Consider the following 17,856-nt stretch of genomic DNA (forward strand, 5'->3'; position numbering starts at 1 on the left):
GTAACGACACGTTTTTCCTTTAGCTGGCAGGTGCCTTAGCAGACGAAGGCCACTCGTTGGTCCATATCGTTGCCAGGGTGACGGAGGTTTTGCCGGGCATAGGTGAGGCTCTCGTGCCAGATGGCGCCCATGTGTTGGCCGGCAAGAAACGGCGTCGCGTTGTCTTCCAGGCACGCTGGGAGTCAGCTTGTCCCCGTGCAGCGTTCCGGGCTGTCGGCCATCTTTTGAGCTTCCTCCCGGGGACATGGAGCTCGGCCTGGGTGAGCATGGCGATTGACCTACCGTAATCTCCCGCCATTCACATGGGAGAGGGAACCAAAAAAAACGAGAGTTGTTGACGCCTCCTAAAAATGTTTTATTTTGGAATTTCCTCTCGAGCGCTGCTCTTTATCAGTCGTACACCAAGTATCGGGCCGCGGGCCACTCGGGACCGGGCCGTGGCGGGCTGCACGGATGAAAGATAAAAAAAAAAAAATCATGTAGAGTACTTCCGGTTTATTTATCATTCGTGGCTGAAAAATATTTTATTTTGAAAAGTGACCGGATTCTCTCCGCATGTCAAGTTGTCACGTAATGCTAATATTAAATGAGTGGGTTAGCAAATGAGTAAAATAAACAGACGTATTTTGGAGAGTTTGGCGGGAAAAAGGTTGGTGACAACTGCTCTATACGTACCACAAACAATGTGATATCATCCCAAAAAGATTCATAATTGAATGGCATACATTGGATTTGATTTGGAAGAGATGCACCAGAAGTGTGCCGTGTTTACCGTATATGCACATGCGGTGAATGAATACTGTCGCTGCCACTAGCAACCCAGGCGAAACTTGGCTCCTCCCCCTGCCATGCAAAGCTTTTGCGAGTTTCCACGAATCACTTTAACAGCTGGCGATGGGTTCCGCACGAAAATAAAAGCATAGGTGATGAATTTGATGTGTTTGTGACTAGTCAGTGGCGATTACTGCCACACTCCGTGGATAAGACGGATGTCCGTTTCGTGCAGGAATCCACGGGGAGCCTGGGGTGAAAAGGTCCAAGGTGAGTGTGGCGGTGCGCCAAGCTTTTGCAGGTGTCGTCTGGTGTATTTGCCCAGCAGGTGGCGACAGCAGACGAGGTGGTGTCAGCCATGATTGATCACATGACCAACGCGGAGAGTCAGTCGCGCTTGCACCTGAGCACAGGTGGGCGGGGCGTCGCGCTTGCCACCTCCCGTCTGCGGTTTGTTTGAGCTGGCGCGCGTGTGCCCCTCCCACACAGGTGACGCGCTCGTGGTCTGCGTGAACAATCTCGGGGCGCTTTCGCGTCTGGAGATGGCCGTGGTGACTCGGGCTGCCATCGCGTGTCTGGGTGATGACGCGTTTGATAGCGTGCTAATGCTAATGCTAATGCTAAGCAGCCCAAAATCCTGAAGCGCTCACGGGCTCCACATGCTGACAGAAAATCGCGGGATGGTGGTCGCCAGGGTGATGGCCGGATCCTTCATGACCTCGCTGGAGATGGCTGGAATGTCGCTGACCTTGATGAGGGCCTGTCCGGAAATACTCCAACTCTTTGGTAAGGAAAGACACCACAAAAGTCTTTTTTTTTTTTTTTTAAATGATTGTGGAATGTATCTAATAGTCCAGTGCAAGAATCCCAACTAAAGTAAAACACAATGAGTACATTGACTGAGGTACATTTTAAGGTTCCAATGTTCCCCCCCCCCTCTCATCTAGATGCCAAGACCGGCGCTCCCGCCTGGCCGAACCTCAGCAGCGGCTGCGCGAGTGGCCGCAACTTCCTCACAGACCCGACCACGATGTCTCCCGGGGCGCATGACGTCATGCTGCCCGAAGGTTCATTTCCTGCTGGACACTCATGGAATCATTTGTGTCTGTAATTTAAAAAAAATAAATAAAAAAATTAACATGGCACGTGCTTGTCAGAAGCTGAGCTGCACTGTGTTTGTAGTGTGCGTCTAGAGCGCCTTGTTGCACCTTTCTGACCTAGCCTGGTGTAGTGTCAGGGTGCTGAATTTCTCTCCTCTGCTAGGACCCCAAAGTCCCGCGATGCGCAAGGTGTTGGAGAGGGTGTGTTCCACACTGTTGGAATATCAGGAAGAGCTCAACGCCTTGGACCGTGCTTCCGGCGATGGCGACTGCGGGAATACTCACGCGCAGGCGGCCAAAGGTGACCACAATGCAAACAATGCGCAAAGCCGAGGTTCGCAAACCTTTTTGGGTCCAGACAACCTTTAGAGGAGAGACATTTTTCCAAGGATCTCCTCATATTAAACATAACAACTACGTGCACACTAAATGTTGTCACATGAAGTGCTGCAGTTTTTTTAATGACACAGCATCATTTCTTGCGAATGAATTAGTGAAGCCCAAGTTACGGCTCGGCGCGGCGCACCAGTTTGAGAAACGCAGTTTGACAAAAATGCTCACTCAGCCATTCAGGTGTGGCTCCAAAGTCACGTGGTCCCCGGTTGCCCCGGGCAACTGTTGTCTGCCCTGGCTGCATTGGTTCAGGAGAAGATGGGCGGGTCTTCAGGCGCAGTAAGCGTTCCATTTTGCTCAACATTTTTAGGAGGGGGAAGAATTTTTGGATTTTGCGCACATTGACACGCTGTTTTGTCAGTTGTACAGTTTGTTCCTCACGGCAGCGGCCGGTCACATGACCGGGGGGCGGAGCCACACCGCAGCATGGGCCAATGCACTGTATGCTGGGATGCAAGCCATGAGAAGGTGCGTGTTGTAAAACACACCCGACAATGCAGACAGTGTATCCAAATTTGTCCCAACCAATGTGCCGATCGTCAGGTAACTGAAAGTTGCTCATTTGCTACAAACAATATCTTTGTCCATCAACGACGTATAGTGACAGGCAAAAGAATGAAATGCTCTTCCTCTAGATGGCAGAAGGTACAATCAACATGTCAACTAAACTAAACAGGCCCTGACAGAATCCGATCACTAATGAACTCTAAAATGGATCCGTTTTGATATCGACAGATACGGCGGTGCTGATTTGGGGGACAGAACCATGGTGAGTCACTTGGAATGTTTGCTTTCTCCTCATGAACAGCAAACTATGAGAGAAATAGTTCCATTTATATGAAACTATACAACTAATCTATAAAGCAAAACATAATTGACTGCCGGCTAATATTCAAAAGATGTTTTCAGAAAGAGAAGGTGGCTATAATCTAAGGGGAACACATCATGTAAAGACAAAGTACTCACGTACGACAATGAAAGGTTTTTCTGTATCTATATGTGGGTGTAAAACTATGGAATAAACTGAATACTGATCTACAACAATGCCCAAACATACACCTGTTCAAAACGAAATATAAAACAAGTATTTTAAAGAAATATAAAGATGAAGAGGGGCTGATAGAGTTGTAGAAATATATATATATATATATATATGTATTATTGTATTATGGTCATTACTGTCTGGTTATATTATCATTATTGCTATTATTACTATTGTTCTTGTGCCGTTATGTAAACCCATTTGTCCATATTTCTAATAATAGGTGTACCAATCCGTATTAACAGAATCCAGTATAATCGAATAGTGAACTACGCTTAACAGCATTTATTAATATATTAATCAGTAGTGGATATGGAAGTGTATTGCCTGTAGTTTCTATTATATATAATACTATTTCTTGTTATAAAAGTAAGTATTGGAAAGTATTGTAATATCTTGTTGATGAAATGGAGATAAAAGGGGTCGGAACATAAAAGTATACATATACTTCTTCCTACTCCTTTTCGAACATGTAATGTATGTCTTTTTTTTTTTAATGCACTTAAATGCCACTCCTTTTTTGTTGTTGTTGTCGTTGTTTTTTCTTATTTTATTTTTATTAATTTTTTTTCTTATATATTCGAAATAAAACGAAGGAAAACAAAAAAGCGGCACTTTTTTGTTTGTGTGTTGTTTTCAAGCTGTTTCCTGTCCTCTCCCGCCACAGTTAGACGCTCTGCATCCGGCAGTTGACGAGCTGATGAAACTCAACAGCGCGCCCCCTGGTGGAGAGATGGCCGTACTGAAAGCTGCAGCTCAGGTGCGGCAAAACATCCTCAACCTGTTTTTGTTTTGTTGCTGGCGATTGCGCAAGCAGGCACCAAAGCTAACAGACCGCGCCGCTGTCCAGAGAGCAGCCGCGGGCGCCGAATCCACTCGCGGCCTCGCGGCCAAGGCGGGCCGAGCCAGCTACATCGCGGCCGAGCGCCTCACCCTGCCTGACCCCGGGGCCAAGGCCGTGGCCGCCATTTTGAGCGCCGTGGCGGAGGCCCTCGACGAGCGGCGGTGCTAGAAACGCACCATCACAGCTGTACTCCGTAAGGTGCGCAACCACGATCTTGAAGGAATCACATTCCACAAGAAATAAAGTGTAGAATAAATGGGTGCCTTGACTTTCTACACGCACACGCTGTAAGCATTTCATGCGGGATTTCCTGGGTACAAAATGTCTCATATGTTATCATGAGTCCAAAGGAATGGCCCGCTTTGAGAAAAAAAATAAATAAATAAATCAGTGAAGACAAAAAGTTGACCGGAGAACATATTCCATCCATGATTGATAATCGTGTGAACTTGTTATTGGCCAAGGCTCAAAAGGGCAACATGAAACATTTTTCCCCCGCAAGAGAAAGAACAAGAATTGTTTTGGCCAAAATAAGGTGGAAGGTGCCCGGTTCTCCCAACTCAACCAGTCCGGCCACATTGAACCGGGAAGCTGAGACTCCAGTGGGCGTGGCGGCAGGGGAAAATCACAGGCGTCGCACACCCTGATTCCTTCCTCACTTTGTCGGCGGGCTTCCACGAGAGCCAGCCGCCTCCCCGAGAGTCCACGCCACAGACGACCCCCCCACCCCGCCCCCCTCCGCGGAAAGCAGGTACGCACTTACGAGCCTCACTCCGCTGGAACAGAATCAAGTGCAAATGGAAACGGACGCTTGGAACTCGGAACCGGTTCTTGTCAGAGGAGGACAGCTGGGAGCAAGCCAACAGGAATTTGTCGTTGAAATAAGGAAGCTAACAAATCGTCGTCTTTCCTCTCGCTTCACTTGCAATTCAAGTCACCTTTGTAAACTCGGCAAATTCTACAAATTCATTTGAGTGGCTTTCATCTGGACTTGAGGTGATTTCTTGAGAGCGTTTTGGAACAAAAACGGCGAGTGATATTCACGGGTGCAATCATTCAACCTTTTCTTTGGAATATGTTCCGTCGCCGTTGTTGTCACTAATCACGAAAGACATCGGATAGTGTTGGGGAACCCCCTCCCGCCCGCCCCCGGCCCCATAACATTGGCAAATGTAGTGTTGCTGACGTCGGGGGGGGGGAAATTTGCGTAATGAGGTCGTCTTGTTTGTCACCTCGGAGCTGCTGCTTCGGAAAACTTTGATTTTGGAATGGAGGCAACCAGCATGACAACAGCACCACATTTAAAAAGCGTGACTTTGTACAGAATGTCACCATCGGGATGTGATAAAATCTCACCCCGCTTCATTCCTAAAATCTTCGCTTCATCCTAATCAGATTGGCGGGTGTGTGTTTTGTGTGACTGGGGCCCCTTTTGCACAATGGTCTCAAGCTTGGGTTTGAAGTGGAAAGACGGTGATTTGAAATTGGTAAGCCTTTTCTGACACCTGGAATTCATTACATCTCCAATGCGCCTTACTTTGGAGTCAGCCAGCACGCCTTCAAATCAAACATCTCCGCTCGCTTCCGAATGCTGCTGCTCGCTTAAGTGGAACGCGTAAACTCCATGGCCTACTCTCACTGGCTGCAGTTTATTTTAAGACTGTGCTCTTTGTCACGTGGTCATTTTGACCTCGTGACTTTGGTGTTTTGGCAGGATGTCCTTATATGGTGGTCTGCTGTCGAGTGAGCAGTTCCTCTGCTCCATCTGCTTGGACATCTTCACTAACCCGTCGTCCACACCGTGCGGCCACAGCTTCTGCGTCACCTGCATCAACCAATACTGGGATGGGGCCAAGGTAGGTCCATGAGGTGCCTCCCCCCCCCCATCCTCAAATCGTCTTCTACACACTCAAGCGTCGCCATGTGTCCTCTCTTTGCAGGTGTGTCAATGTCCTCTGTGCAAGAGGACCTTCCAGAAGCGTCCGGACCTCCAGGTCAACCGGACCCTGCGCGAAATCACCGAGCAGTTCAGGTCCATGTCTGGGGGCGGGGCAGGGGGAGGCAGCGGGGCCAAGGAAAAGAAGGGAGCCAAAGGGCGAGAGTGCGCCTTGCCCAACGAGTTGCTGGACGAACTGACGAGGAAGCTGCCACGACCTCACGCCGGCGTGACGGCGAGCGGCGAGGAGCGAGGTCGGTTGCCGCTCTGGAGTGAGTCCGCGTGACAAAACAGCCGACAAGACAACGCGCGTGTGTGTGTGTGTGTGTGACACTCAAGGGGGCGTGGCCATCCCCGGCGACCCCGCGGCCGCAGCCTCCATGGCGTCGTCGGTCCCCGTTCCGTGTCCCATCATCTCGGCGGCCGGACGACTCGGCCAAGCGGGCGGGAGCTCGAGCGAGACGTCCGGCCGAAGGAGGTTCACCGTGAGCGGGGCGGCCAGCGGCCACGACCTTCCTCTCTGCGACGTGCACCAAAGGGGCATCTTGGTAAAGCAAAGGCGCTCGGTTGCACACGTTTCACGTCGCTCAGCGCCGTCTTTGCCGTCAGATTTTCTGCCGCACCGACGGCGAGTGCATCTGTCCCAACTGCGAGGCCGAGGCGCATTCTGATCACGACACGGTGACGGTGGAAGCGGCCTGGGCGGAGAAGCAGGTGGGCCGACAAAACGCGGACTTTTCTCAGGTGGCGGCGAGAGCCGCACTTGTCCAAACAAAAGGGAAAAAGAAAACTTGTTTCATGATGTTTTGTAAGACAATGCAATGCTATTTTGGTTTCAAAAAAGAAAAAGAAAGTGATGGCGTCGGAATGGATGAATGGCATTTCAATTCATTAGATTTCTTTTAGCTTGGTCACTGATTAAAAACAAAAATATACTTGTAAGTGAAGGTACTCCTGTATTTAAAAAAAAAATCTGCCAGAAGAATAGGAAAACTTGACTTGGCAAGATTTCTTAAAACAGGTCATAGGAGGTTTTTTACACTACCAACACGTTTTGTATTTTAAAGCAAAAGTCAACCCAAACATATTTTTTTCAAGAGTACGTCCCCAGCAGCCTCACTAGTTGAAGCATTCTGATTAATTTTGCATTTGCGGGATATAAGTTAAGCAGCAAAATGTACTCGTTTTTAGCCATCTCGGGGGGGCGGCCATTTTGTCTTCTGTCGACTGAAAATGACATCGCAACTGCTCACAACGACCAATCACGGCTCAGACTCGGAAAGCAGGTCAGCCGCGATTGGTCGTTGTGAGCAGTTGCGATGTCATTTTCAGTCGACAGAAGACAAAATGGCCGCCCCCCCGAGATGGCTAAAAAACCAGTGGATGAACATTTATTCCACAAACGCAATATTCATCAGAATGCCTTGTTTCAACTGGTGGGCTTGCATAGAACATATTCTTGAAAAAAAAAAAAAAAAAGTTTGCGTTGACTCGCCCCTTTAAAGATAAACCTTCTGGTAAGCCGCGAGCAAGTGACAGTTCATGAAAAGGGCTTGAAAGTCAGGAACTGAAGAATTGCCCTGGCCGTGTTTGACTTGGGTTACATTTGAGTTTCTGCACTCGCTCTTTTGCGCGTGCGCAGGCCCAGCTGAAAGAGACGGAGCAGCAGACCCGCCAGATGATCCAACAGAGACTCCTGAAGATTGAAGAGATCCGCTCATCGCTTTCCCGGCTGGAGGTCCGTCGGCCACGCGCGCTCGGCATTGTTTGTCCGCTTCGGCCGGAGGGAATTGTCCGTCTGTTTTGAGAAGTTTCTTTGGGGTGTTTTGTGCGGACCCAGCTGACGGTGGAACGGGCCACCACGGGCAGCGTCTGCATGCTCTCGGCGCTGATGGCGGCCATTGAGCGAGCGCAGGCGGAGCTGATGCGCGCGATGGAGGCCAACCGCCGCGCGGCGGAGAGCCAAGCCGACGCCTTGATACGCCAGCTGGAGCAGGAGGTGGAAGAACTGCGGCGGCGGGAGAGCGTTGTGGCGCAGCTCTCCGCCACGGACGACCACCTGCAGGGTGTCAAGGTGAATCGCGTCGCCGTTCAGGCCTTGATCCGGAATTGATATCTTGTATATTCTCCATGTCCGTGCCCGTGAATTTCCCGTTTGTTAAACCGCTGTCAAGATGAAACGATTCGATTCGATTTTCAAGTTCCCGATTTTCCATTCGATTCGTTTTTTTTTTTTGAAAATTGCTACCATGCTTGTCTCTGTGCGCTCGTGTGGTTCCGCAGCCATCCACAAACGCAATCGCGTTTGAGCGCAAAAGCATCATTTGATCGAAACGTCGCATTCCAAATGTGCTACGCATCCGGAATGAAAAAAAAAAAAAAACCACCATTTCAAGACATCATTTTCTAGATGAGTTTAATCAAGGTGACTCTATTTTAAGTTGATTTTCGATCAGTCGTTACATCCCTAGTCGTGACTAACAGATCCCTGCAGATGGCGGCGTTGCGCACAGAGTTGGAGTTGACGATAAAGACTAAGGTGTGAATTTCCATTATGAAGGAGAGAAAAGCCAACACGTTGGTGTCACAGTCGGGCGCCGTTGTTGACTTGTGTGCTCTCAGTGTTTTTCCGTTCGCCTCTCTATTTCCCCACTCAGCCACGCCCAACTCATTAGCCACTCACTCACTCACTCACTCTTTGCCAGATTGTTGTTTCGCTTTCATACGAGGCTCTCCTTCACTCTTCCACGGCTTGCCGCGATCAAGTCTGCCTGTCTCCCACCTCCCTGCCTCAATCGCTTTCCTGGCAATCGCCTCCTCAGCATTCTGTCGCAAACGACAGAATGCAGTTCTGCTTTGGTGCTTCCTGCTTTCTGTTTGCTCGTCCTCGTGCCTGTTTGATGTTGTCCTGCACTGACGTGGCTAGCGGATTGCAAAACATGACATGTCCAGGCCCTTGAACCCATCGCAAGCCAACAGAGACTTTGGGTCCGCAACTGTCATTTTACCGTATTACTACATGTGCGTTTCTCACGTCGGACAAAAAAAGGAATTTCCGACCATTTGGGGTTCTACCCTTACCTATGACAGTGACAAGTTGGACAACTTAAGGCAGCTGATACTTAACATTTGTGTTGCGGTTGTGAGCAAAATGGAGTGAATGACCAACGGCATGTAAAAAGGCCAGCGATGTTCAGTTGTAATCAAGCGGTGAGTCAATATCGCTTACGCCGTGCCGATGTTATTTCGCCGGTCTTGTTTTTGGTGTTTCATAGTTTGGGATGTCACAAAAGCAAAAAAAAAAACATTACCCTCAAAGTCACTACCCTGCTGGACCTGTTTGCTCATTCTCGAGTTTTTGAGTGCAGCATAGCCCACGGGTTGTGCCTATTACTGTTTCTAGTGCAGAACAATAGTTTACGTGTAAGCTTCGATGCCTACCGGTAGGCTAAAAGGCGGACTAATTGTGTGAAAAATGTTACTAGTAAGACAGTCATTCTACGATTGTGCGCTAGTCGTTCGACTGGTGCGAGTCATGTTAAAAGTGGTCCAACTTGTTCCCTCCCCAGAATTTTGCCGCGGTCGCCGCTCCCCCGCCCACCAGAGACTGGTCGGACGTTTCCGTCACGTGCGACCTGGGCATCAGCGCCATCTACAGGTCGCTGGCGGGCGAGGTGGAGAAGTTCCAGGAACAGCTGAGGGGCGTCACGGAAACGGGTGAGTCCAACTGCCGTTTGCCGGTCGGGGATTTTGTCAAGACAACACGTTGCGAGCGCCCCCCCCCCCCCCCCCGGGAAATGATCCGGTTTGGCTAAAACTGGGCTGAAAATTGATTTTCATTTCAATCATGGCGCTATTGATTTGGACCCTTCAGGTTTCACCGCCTCCTCACTCGAGACCAGTCCAGCACGTCCGCAGCCCAGTGAGTGTCGCAACGTGTGCACCGGGCGTGTCCAAAGTTTTTACAGTGGCGGCCACAGGCAAACATGGAAGGACCGGATGGGTTTTGCGTTTTGGAAACGTGCTTAGAGCCATTCATGGAGCTGTTGCTCAGCAGCATAATCGTTGTTGTCATGTGAAAAAACACTTATCTCCATATTTTTTTTGTCATTTTCTTATTTTTACATGAATCATGTGTGCGCGTCACAGACATCGCATTAAAGTGAAAATGAAAAAAGTTTCCAAAATTGGAGATCAGTGTTTTTCACAGGACAGCGACGATATGCTGAACTGGGGGGGGGGGGGGGGAATAAGTCTCAGCTTGGTGTTATTGGCTTGGTTCAAGGCAAAATGTTAAGTATTAGTGTAATATCTTTAAAAAAAAAGAATATATATATTGAAAATTGCATGGTGTTTTGTAATATTCAACTAAAATCATTTTAACCAAAGAAAATATGTGTGATATCTTGTAACTGTAAATTTATTTTAAATCTTTTAAAAAATCCCATAAATTTTTGTTACTTTTTACGGTTTTAAAAAAAATTATATGGTGTGACATCATCTAATATTATTCAAACTCATTTACAATTTAGAATAAACACATGACCATTTTTTAATTAAACTTTTCTACATGTTGTTTTTTTAAATAAAAACTGAAACCATATAACATTCAATTTACCGGTGAAACATTTTTAATAGAAAAATATGAAATAATATAATTTTATGTATTGATATGTATTTTTTAAGTATTTATATTTAGAAGCCTTATGACATTCGACTTTTGTTGTATGGCTTTATTTTATTATTACAATATGGGGTTTTATTGTAATATAAAATCGTGCCCCTGCTGTGACTTTGGACACCCCTGGTCCACACACACACACACACATAGATATATCCGAACTGTCCCTTCCAAAAGTATTGGAACGGCAAGGTCAATCCCTGTTTTCCTCGTGTACTGAATGTCTTCAGTATACGGCAAACGCCAAAGAACTGAGCTTGCCGTTCCAATACTTTTGCAGGTGACTTTATACGGACACGCGCTCATGTGGCGTCATAACATGTCCGCTTCTCCGCAGGGATGCGAAGGGTGCAGGATTATGCGGGTAGGTTGCAACGCAAGCGGCGCAGCGTCGCCGCTCGTTTGGCCGGCCGCCCCGGCGCCTAACGTCCGCCTTGCTTCTCCCGACCCCCCACCTCCCCCCGCCCCGCAGTGGACGTCACTCTGGACTGCAACACGGCCCACCCCAGACTGCTTCTGTCCGACGACATGAAGAGCGTGAGGGCGTCGACGCCGTCTTGCGGAGCACCTTTGCGCCGCTCCCCCCCCCCGCCTCACGCGCTCGTCTGCCGGTGTTTGTGCAGGTGCGCTGCGGCGATCGGCCCCAGCTGCTTCCCGACAACATGGAGCGCTTTGATCGCGTGGTGTGCGTCCTGGGGAGGGAGGCCATCACCTCCGGGCGACACTACTGGGAGGTAAGCCAAGCGCGCGCCCGCCCAGCTACGGCGCCGCGGGTTTGACAGCGTCCTCCGTGTCAGGTTCAAGTGGGCGGGAAGACAGACTGGGATCTGGGCGTGGCCAGACAGTCCATCAACAGGAAAGGCAAGATTGACGTGACACCAAACAATGGATACTGGTTCCTCAGCTTGAGAGACAAGTGAGTCGGCAGGACACTCAAGCTAAAGCTAACAACAACAAAAAATTGATCGAGGGACATTTCAGGATGAACCCAAAATACGCTCAGCGCAACTTTATTTCGAGAGCCCTTTAACAACAAGCACAGTGCTTTAGAAAGCAAAAATCAAATATATCAAAACAAAGATAGGTCAAATCCTCTTTTAAATAACACAAAAGCACCAATTAGAACTGCTGCCTTGTGTTTAAAATAAATGAAAAACGAAGCCACATCCAGCCAGCTGCCCTGGCGGGAATAGAATTTTCTTCCTTGGGGGGGGCCATGTGGTTCCAAGCATATTTCAGGGGGACCAGTGCCCCCAAGCCCACAATTCAGGGTGTACGGTGTTTAGCTATTGGTAATTTCATGTGTAAATATACACGACAGTATATGGTCACTGTCGAGCCCAAACCTGATGTCCAAATCTGATCAATTTCAGATTTGATGACAAATTGATATTATCGGTCCGTCCCCACGTCACCTGTACTTTTTACGCGTTGCACTGGTCAACAGCAAATTATAGTCGGAGGTTGCATTTTGGATGCTGATTTCGAAAATGTCTCTTTTGTTTTGAAGTTTGACCTAGAAAAGCTTGCGCAATACAAACGCCAACGCGCTTTGTCATTTCTAGCTGTGACGTTTCCCCCCAAAAATGTTGCTGAACCTACCGCTTAATTTATAACTAATACCAAACCCTCTATGATATATTACTGTTATTTTTTGAAAATGTGATGTGCTAGACAGAAAACGAGTGTAGGTTCGGAATTGGTGCAAGAAAACAATCTGGAAAAGATTACTTTGCGTCTTTGATTAAAAAAAAAAAAAAAAAAAATTGTAAACACTTGTTGAGCAGTGTTATTAACCAAACAAAAGTGTTGACAATTACTTGACAACAAATGACTGACTCTCTTGAACGTCGGGATGTTTTTTTGGGGGACGATAACGAGTGAGTAGGTGACATGCACCTCAGGAGGCCTGTTTTGTTCCAAATGGATCGCTGGAACGCTTTGGTGCAGAAGCAACACGTTTCATTCATTCATTTCCTCCGATGCCGCCGCTCGGTCAGCTCATTGTGTCATGTCTTGCATCACTTCCGGCTCCACGACCTTGGAAATTTAGGAAGAGGATCTAGCCGCAGCCACTTGCTATTGCCAAGGCTAGGATTTTTTTCCATGGGGCCGGGGGGGGGGGGGGCAAGGACATCTCAGGCGGCCCGCATAACAATTTTTTTTTGTTCCCTATGGTGTACTGGGGAAAATGTGGAACAAAAAATCCCCCCGAAAAATCAGAAAACACCCAAAAGTGAATTATCTGGTCTGGCACCTGGGGGTTCCAAGTATTTCGCGGGGGGCTGGGGGGGTCGGTGCCACTGCCTCTGCAACCCCTCCAACAATTCCTTCTACCTAACAGCGACCATGTGTGGCGTCTCAAAATGTTAGTTCCCAATAAGACCACCTGGGGTCGCTGTTTTTCCCATTACAACAAGTTGATAACTATGTCCCCCCCCCCCCCCCAATTTTCTCATTCCGTCACGTTCTGCAGTGTTGCGTTGAGCTGTCAATGTCAATTTGGGTTCATCCTGAAATTGCAGCCCAAATGGCCGATTTTTTGTGAGTGCTTGAAACAAGCGGCGTCACCAGGTCCTGCCCCCCCCACCCCCACCCCCCTCCCTCAGGAACAAGTACGCCTTCCGCACCGAGCCGTCCACCGACGTCCACCTCAACCTCCGACCCAACAAGATTGGAATATTTGTCGACTTTGAGCGAGGACAGGTTTCCTTCTACAACGTGGACGCCAAAATCCACATCTATACGTTCAACGACACTTTCACGGAGTGCATCTTCCCCTTCTTCAGCCCCTGCACCAACAGATCGGGAAAGAACGACGGGCCGCTCGTCATCACGCCGGTCGACGTGTCCGAATGAGCCGAGGCGGCGCGGCGCGGTCGCTCGACGCCACACTTGATTCACCTTGATTCTTCTTGCGCTGCTTTCTTGCTGGACTTCTTCAAATCGATTAGAACTGTCTCTTATTTCAAAGTTATTCATACAAGCATTTAAAGAAAAATTTACAATTTATTTTCGATTCAATGGTTTTATTACTATTGCAAATAAGTTTCGATTCTCTCGATTAGCATTTTTGTGAAATTTCTGACTTTAATGCAGGGATTATGGGGGGGGGAGGTAGCTAACTAGCGTTAGCATACTTCATGGACTTCAGTCCTTCGTTGTGACTAGCGTGAATAGGACACGCCCACCAGTGGGTTGATTACTTCGCCACCAATCACAGAGTGGAGTAAAAGGTTTCGGCGTGCGACGTCAGTTGATGCGGTCCTGCTTCAGCTGCGACTTGGCCTTGGCCTTCTGCATCAGAATGTGCTCGGCAAACTCCCGCACGACGCCGTCGCCGCCCGCGCGGTGGCAGGTGTACTTGCAGGCGTTGATGGCCACCACCGGCGCGTCGGCGGGCACGGCACTCAAGCCGGCCAGGTTGAGGCAGTCCACATCGGGCGCGTCGTTGCCTGAGCGCAGGCACAAGGACGTTAACGGAGGACGGCATGGAAAAGGCGCGCGCGCTGCGATCAGGGAGCCGCGTTACCCAGGTAGGCCACGTCCTTCCAAACCAACTTCCTGGACTCCAGCGCCGACGCCAAGTCGTCGACGGGCTCGGCTCCCGCGCACATCACCCGGCAGCCCGTGCGCTTGGACAAATTGTCGGCCAGCGTCCGCTCCACCGGGTCCTCGGCGGCGGTCAACAGCACCACCTGCGGAGCAGAGGCGCACGTCAAGCGGCGAAAGAGCCGGGCGGCGGCTCGGCAAGGCTCGGCGCGCCCGCGACCTCCACGTCCTCTTTCTGCAGCATGCGGATGGCGGCCGTGTCTCGGCTGTTGATGGACATCATCTCGTCGCCGGCCGCCGACAGGTAGATCTTGCCGTCCGTTAAACATCCCGACACTTTACAGAACATCAGGCGGACCACTTCCGGAGTCCCCCGGCCAAAGTAGCCATATCTGCCGAACGGAGCACATGGACGTGAGGCGTTTCATCCACATCAGTGTTTTTCAAACTTTTCGGAGTCAAGGCAAATTTATTTCATTGAAAAAAAATCCCGCGGCACACCAGCAGCTGAAATTCGGGGAGAAAAAAAGCTTATTTTAACAAGTGTTATATTGTTTATATTAGCATTTTTTAACATTGAAGAATGACGTAAGGCCTTCAATAAGAATTAAATCAACACAAAGAAAAAAGTATTTTATAATATTTCATATTGATACTTAAGCAGTGTGAAACACGGGCCTGTTTGGATAAACATGCGTCACTAATTCGCTTGTCTTGAAGACAATTAGCTACCTGCTGCTGCTGCGGCCACCTGCTGGTATGGAAGAGTACTACAATGTAGTAAAAACATGATTACGCTGCCGGGCGCCAGACCGCGCAGGCACACAAATGAGATCACTTCCCACGGCACACCTGACGACATCTGGCGGCACATCCAGTTTGAAAAACACTGATCTACATGAAGCGCTTGATTTGATTTTCACCTGAGAACTCTCTGCTCGGCCACAGGCCAATCGATGTCCACGTCAATGTCCACGCTGTACTCGGGAAGCATCTCGTAGTAGGACACCTTCCCGCTCTGGACGACGGCACTCTCGTTGGTCTTCCGCTCGCGCAAAAAGTGCTTTGAAGGAGTCGCGCGACAAAAAAAGCCAACTGACCTGCGGGCAGCCTTGCATGATGAGCTCTTTGGTGTTAAAGTAGAAGGAGCCGTTCTCACACAGTTCGCCGTCCCAGTCTTGACGCCGAGGGCGGTGCTTCGGGTCCAGGTTGAAGGGCTTGGTCAATTCGCGAGCTGAGGGGAGGGGAGGAGCGGCACTTTGGAAAGCAGAGCGGCGGAAGGAGCGGCGGAAGGAGCGGCGGAAGGAGCGGCGCGGCGCGGCGCGGCGCGGCGGTTCGCCTACATCCTTTCTTGACCTCCCGCCAGCGGAACTGGTGCCTCCGCACCACCGAGAAGACCGAGTCGTAGCCGTGCAGGGTGATCGACTCCAAGGCCTCCTTGATGTGGAACGGGTGCAGGCACGGCGACGTGGCCTGGAAGTGGCACACGATGTCCACCTCTGCAAAGACAAGCAGCTCGGCGTTCCGTTACCATAGCGCTTCTGCTCAAGCGGCTAATTCAAAGGCGCCCCCGACTCGTACGTGGATTTAGCCGGACAAACTCCTGCATGGTCTCCAGAGACGACGAAGAGTCTCGGGAGACTTCGGGACTCCGGCGGTGAACCTGGGCGCCCCAGGCAAGGGCCACCTCCTCGATCTTGTCGTGGTCGGTCGACACCCACACACTGCGAGCAGATATGCGGACGGTCTTTAAAAAAAAAAAAAACATCATCGCAAGGCAGCTTTATTCGTACAGCGCATTTCATACACGGTATGCTTCGCATCATTAAAAATACAACACTCAAAAAGCATTTACAAATGAGTTAATCAGTCAAAAGTAGCTTAACCAAATCACTAGCAGGCCGTGCAAGAACCTGGTTTTTTTTTGGGAATGAAAAAGCAAAGTTCTTACCCTGGATTTTAAAGCATTTACACTTGGGGCTGACTTCACTTCTGCCGGCATATGCCACTCGCATGCAGCATAACAGCTAAATGCTGCTTCACCATGTTTGCATTGAAGGCTGGGCTCCACTAATTGACACCAGTCTGTAGACTTCAGAGCCCAATTTAACACGTTTTTCTTTCACGTAATCATGACGCCCATCGTTATGCGAGTTATAGGCCAGTGGCAGAGTGTTCGACGCTATTCTCCAGCTGACTGGGAGCCACCTGTGAAGCCTTTCGGATTGGCGTCATCTGTTCTGATTTTACCTTTGCGCCAGATGTTGTGGCTGTTCTGCCTAGTTTGTAGATGCAGAAACACAAAACCAACAATACTATCTGCGGGACTTTCGGATTGTCATATTTCACCGTGGCTATTCAATTCGTCAACAAAATAATCTTATCCTTTGTTGTGACAGAGACGCCACCTGACCAACCGCCAAACAGGTTCACTGATAAAACAAAACAAAAAAGATGAAGCGCAACGCCTGCTATCGGCATTTGCGGTTCATTACGATATGTGCTCTCAAATAGTATGTTGCTATTCTATAGCACGTGCTTTATGTTTGTTACATTACAGTGTTACTTTGGTCTTTATATCAAAGTTCTCGTTTCTTTCACCCTGTCAGACGAGACAGGCTGTGTGTTCCTCCGGTTTGTTGCGCCCGGAAACAGCCGGACGCGACACTACTGCTGCGTAGTACCACTCTGCCAACACTTCTATAATATTTCACATGCATACATCGTAGTGATTGTGACGCGCTTTTTCTAAACAGTCGTAGTCAACCTAGAAGCTCTTTGTTTGCATTTGTTTCTGGGAGTATGCACGCACAACAAAACGACAGAAACCAGTGAACAAATAAAGGGGGGCGACGCTTTCGTTTGGTTGGCATGTCACGGGGGCCGCAAAGCATGCTGGGAAGTGCGCGGCTGGTCCATCGCGTCAAAATAGCTGGCGCACGTACCTGTCGAACAGTTCAGAGTCCACGGCGGCTCGGAGGACCCATCCGATGAGCGGCACCCCGGCCAGCATCTTGATGTTCTTCAGGGGGATTCCTTTGCTTCCGCCCCTCGCCAGGACGAGTGCGGCGATGTGTCGCTTGCCGCTTCCCGCTTTGCTCAGCTTGCCGCCGGCCCTGTCGCCGCCGGGGGCCATCTCGTCACCGGCCACAAATCTCTTGCGTGAGGACATGGTGGGGAAGAGCGCAAAGTTGCGTCGCTTCGAAGCGGCTGGGGAAGTCTTAGAAGGGCGTGTGCGGACCCGAATGTATCTGATTGCAGACCGCAACGAAACGCCCCCTTGACACGAAACGTGCCCCGTGGGAACGTCACACCCCCCCCCCCTTCCGCTACAGGAAGTCTCAAAGGACAAAAAGGCAATTGCCGCATGTGTACTGAATGCTGCATGTATTCTTAACGATTAAGAATTGGCTTAAGAGTTGACACAAGAAAACCAGGTAAATATTGTAATTTTTAAGACTGTATTTTCTGTATAAAAGATATATTCATCTATATTCATCATTTGCAATCAAGTTCTCCACAGTTATTTTTACCTGG

The 17,856-nt window shown here is 49.4% G+C and overlaps 3 protein-coding genes across 8 annotated transcripts in view; 2 read left to right on the top strand and 1 right to left on the bottom strand.

The window, feature by feature from the left end:
• The window catches only part of tkfc (triokinase/FMN cyclase), a 73,047-nt gene extending 68,729 nt beyond the window's left edge, over positions 1-4,318 (top strand). For both annotated transcript variants that reach the window (XM_086021060.1, XM_086021051.1), the window contains exons 11-23: positions 24-102; positions 171-260; positions 1,007-1,041; positions 1,100-1,184; positions 1,261-1,350; positions 1,441-1,557; positions 1,719-1,838; positions 2,035-2,172; positions 2,437-2,543; positions 2,626-2,732; positions 3,000-3,033; positions 3,974-4,066; positions 4,157-4,318. In XM_086021060.1, the coding sequence (XP_085877186.1) occupies positions 24-102; positions 171-260; positions 1,007-1,041; positions 1,100-1,184; positions 1,261-1,350; positions 1,441-1,557; positions 1,719-1,838; positions 2,035-2,172; positions 2,437-2,543; positions 2,626-2,732; positions 3,000-3,033; positions 3,974-4,066; positions 4,157-4,318 (1,257 nt within the window). The remainder of the gene's footprint in view (positions 1-23; positions 103-170; positions 261-1,006; positions 1,042-1,099; positions 1,185-1,260; positions 1,351-1,440; positions 1,558-1,718; positions 1,839-2,034; positions 2,173-2,436; positions 2,544-2,625; positions 2,733-2,999; positions 3,034-3,973; positions 4,067-4,156) is intronic.
• LOC147150844 (E3 ubiquitin-protein ligase TRIM39) lies at positions 4,205-13,779 on the top strand. 4 transcript variants are annotated; one of them, XM_086021030.1, is made up of 14 exons: positions 4,205-4,348; positions 5,865-6,006; positions 6,091-6,340; positions 6,426-6,634; positions 6,696-6,800; positions 7,729-7,824; positions 7,927-8,160; positions 9,656-9,803; positions 9,961-10,008; positions 11,105-11,131; positions 11,240-11,304; positions 11,391-11,501; positions 11,565-11,683; positions 13,377-13,779. In XM_086021030.1, the coding sequence occupies exons 2-14, from the start codon at positions 5,866-5,868 to the stop codon at positions 13,624-13,626; spliced, it is 1,803 nt and encodes a 600-aa protein (XP_085877156.1). In that variant the 5' UTR covers positions 4,205-4,348; position 5,865; the 3' UTR covers positions 13,627-13,779. The 4 variants fall into 4 exon arrangements, with proteins under 4 accessions (XP_085877156.1, XP_085877139.1, XP_085877147.1 ...); XM_086021013.1 differs by lacking the exon at positions 4,205-4,348 and adding an exon at positions 4,765-4,901; XM_086021021.1 differs by lacking the exon at positions 4,205-4,348 and adding an exon at positions 4,910-5,637.
• Positions 13,757-17,608, bottom strand: LOC147150845 (N-acylneuraminate cytidylyltransferase-like). Of its 2 annotated transcripts, none has more exons than XM_086021081.1 (8): positions 17,265-17,608; positions 15,901-16,043; positions 15,663-15,818; positions 15,420-15,553; positions 15,243-15,337; positions 14,540-14,711; positions 14,300-14,465; positions 13,757-14,222 (listed from the first exon to the last, which is right to left on the bottom strand). In XM_086021081.1, exons 1-8 carry the CDS (start codon positions 17,489-17,491, stop codon positions 14,020-14,022), a joined length of 1,296 nt encoding a protein of 431 aa, XP_085877207.1. In that variant the 5' UTR covers positions 17,492-17,608; the 3' UTR covers positions 13,757-14,019. The 2 variants fall into 2 exon arrangements, with proteins under 2 accessions (XP_085877207.1, XP_085877216.1); XM_086021090.1 differs by lacking the exon at positions 17,265-17,608 and adding an exon at positions 16,271-16,789 and having other exon boundaries at positions 15,901-16,066.
• Positions 17,609-17,856: the final 248 nt, after the last annotated feature.

The sequence above is a fragment of the Filicampus tigris genome, chromosome 2, assembly GCF_054856515.1.
Source record: "Filicampus tigris isolate MCC_2025a chromosome 2, RoL_Ftig_1.0, whole genome shotgun sequence".
NCBI classification, from domain to species: domain Eukaryota; kingdom Metazoa; phylum Chordata; class Actinopteri; order Syngnathiformes; family Syngnathidae; genus Filicampus; species Filicampus tigris.